General features: G+C 48.6%; 1 protein-coding gene across 1 annotated transcript; it reads right to left on the bottom strand.

Annotated features, from left to right (window-relative positions):
* Window positions 1–6: 6 nt before the first annotated feature.
* Window positions 7–1,893, bottom strand: LOC123965275 (UPF0449 protein C19orf25 homolog). Its single transcript, XM_046041841.1, has 2 exons — window positions 1,645–1,893; window positions 7–482 (listed from the first exon to the last, which is right to left on the bottom strand). Exons 1-2 carry the CDS (start codon window positions 1,784–1,786, stop codon window positions 301–303), a joined length of 324 nt encoding a protein of 107 aa, XP_045897797.1. The 5' UTR covers window positions 1,787–1,893; the 3' UTR covers window positions 7–300.
* Between the last annotated feature and the right edge of the window lie 219 nt (window positions 1,894–2,112).

The following is a 2,112-nucleotide window of genomic DNA, read 5'->3' as shown; positions in this document are numbered from 1 at the left end:
ATTTTGTAAGTTAATTGATTTGACAAAGTAAATTGATTAATTGATAAGTAATGACTGAATCAGCCTTATTAAGTTACCGCTGATACAAACATGTCCTGCTGCTGCTGTTGCACGTTAAAGGTTTAGCTGGCGAACCAATGGGAAGCAGCCATCATCAGCACAACGCACATGTTTAAATCGTGGGGTCAGAGGTCAGCCAACACTGGGGCTCCTGAACCACCACCAAGGTCCATCATTGGCAGCTGGGCCACCGGGCCGTCTGCACTGAAAACGTCCCGAGCAGAGAAGGAGAGGACAGTTTCAGAGTGTTTGACCTTTGACCTCTGCCACGTCTCTCTCTAGCTGTTCCCCCGCCGCTCGCAGCTCCTTCCTCTGTTTCAGCAGCCGATCTCCAACCTCCTGCAGCCGATTGTTCAGCTCCAGGTACTGACGGCATTGCTGGAACTTCAAGTCCACGTCGCTCTCTGAAGGCCGGGACGAGCCTGAGGAGGGAAACAGCCGGAGAGACAGTCAGTAAACTACAAGAGAGACCGTCCGCAAACACACGGAAAGACCGTCCGCAAACTACAGGAAAGACCGTCCGCAAACTACAGGAAAGACCGTCCGCAAACTACAGGAAAGACAGTCCGCAAACTACAGGAAAGACAGTCCGCAAACACACAGAAAGACCGTCAGCGCAAACACACAGAAAGACAGTCAGCGCAAACACACAGAAAGACAGTCAGCGCAAACACACAGAAAGACAGTCAGCGCAAACACACAGAAAGACAGTCAGCGCAAACACACAGAAAGACAGTCAGCGCAAACACACGGAAAGACAGTCCGCAAACACACGGAAAGACAGTCCGCAAACACACAGAAAGACAGTCCGCGCAAACACACAGAAAGACAGTCAGCGCAAACACACAGAAAGACAGTCAGCGAACACACAGAAAGACAGTCAGCGCAAACACACAGAAAGACAGTCAGCAAACTACAAGAGAGACCGACAGCAAACACACGGAAAGACCGACAGCAAACACACGGAAAGACCGTCAGCAAACACACGGAAAGACCGTCAGCAAACACACGGAAAGACCGTCAGCAAACACACGGAAAGACCGTCAGCAAACACACGGAAAGACCGTCAGCAAACACACGGAAAGACCGTCAGCAAACACACGGAAAGACCGTCAGCAAACTACAAGAGAGACCGTCAGTAAACTACAAGAGAGACCGTCAGTAAACTACAAGAGAGACCGTCAGTAAACTACAAGAGAGACCGTCAGCGAACACACGGAAAGACAGTCAGTAAACTACAAGAGACCAAACTACAAGAGAGACCAACAGTACACTACAAGAGAGACCGTCAGTAAACTACAAGAGAGACCGTCAGTAAACTACAAGAGAGACCGTCAGCAAACTACAAGAGAGACCGTCAGCAAACTACAAGAGAGACCGTCAGCAAACTACAAGAGAGACCGACAGTAAACTACAAGAGAGACCGACAGTAAACTACAAGAGAGACCGACAGTAAACTACAAGAGAGACTAAACTGACATGTAGTCAACAGTGTGCACTGCTGGACATTATGTTTTATGGAGTTACTGTATTTTAACATTATCTTACAGCAGCTGTTGACTCTGCAGGTCTGTGTGGACTCACCTTGTCCAGTCTTCTCCAGGATGCTGAAGACCGGATCGTTGGGAGCAGCTTTGGTGAGGTCCTCCAGGATCTGGTCTACGGTCGGGGGCTCAGGACGGCTGGGCAGAACCACCCGCTTCTTACTTTTAGAACCAATATTCATTCTGCTGCAGCTTCACTTCCTGCATCTGTGCACAAACCGTCCATCAGTTTACCAGCCACAATAACATGAGACTGAACAGAGAGCAGCTGCAAATCCCGCGCTCAGGTTCCTCCTCCAGGTGTTCCCCGTTAACGTCGATTACCTGGCCAAGCACTGCTGATCAACAGTGGCACTGAATGTTATGCACATATTATGCTTAATAACATCGACTTTTTATTTAGGATGTATTCCCTGTGTGCTATAATTCAACATACACAGCCCCACACGTGAAGGGAGGATACCGTCACCAGACTTCTCTTAATGCATCTATTAAATTAAATTACACG

The sequence above is a fragment of the Micropterus dolomieu genome, unplaced genomic scaffold (genome assembly GCF_021292245.1).
Source record: "Micropterus dolomieu isolate WLL.071019.BEF.003 ecotype Adirondacks unplaced genomic scaffold, ASM2129224v1 contig_9038, whole genome shotgun sequence".
Lineage (NCBI taxonomy): Eukaryota > Metazoa > Chordata > Actinopteri > Centrarchiformes > Centrarchidae > Micropterus > Micropterus dolomieu.
The sequence above is the reverse complement of the archived record's forward strand: the minus strand, read 5'-3'. Positions and strand labels throughout refer to the sequence as shown.

Bases quoted from the DNA above. Each gene is read 5' to 3' on its own strand.
- LOC123965275 (XM_046041841.1), bottom strand. From the start codon at position 1,786: ATGAATATTGGTTCTAAAAGTAAGAAGCGGGTGGTTCTGCCCAGCCGT. The intron at 483-1,644 runs GTGAGTCCACAC...TTCCCTCCTCAG, and splicing joins CCTGGAGAAGACTGGACAAG to GCTCGTCCCGGCCTTCAGAG.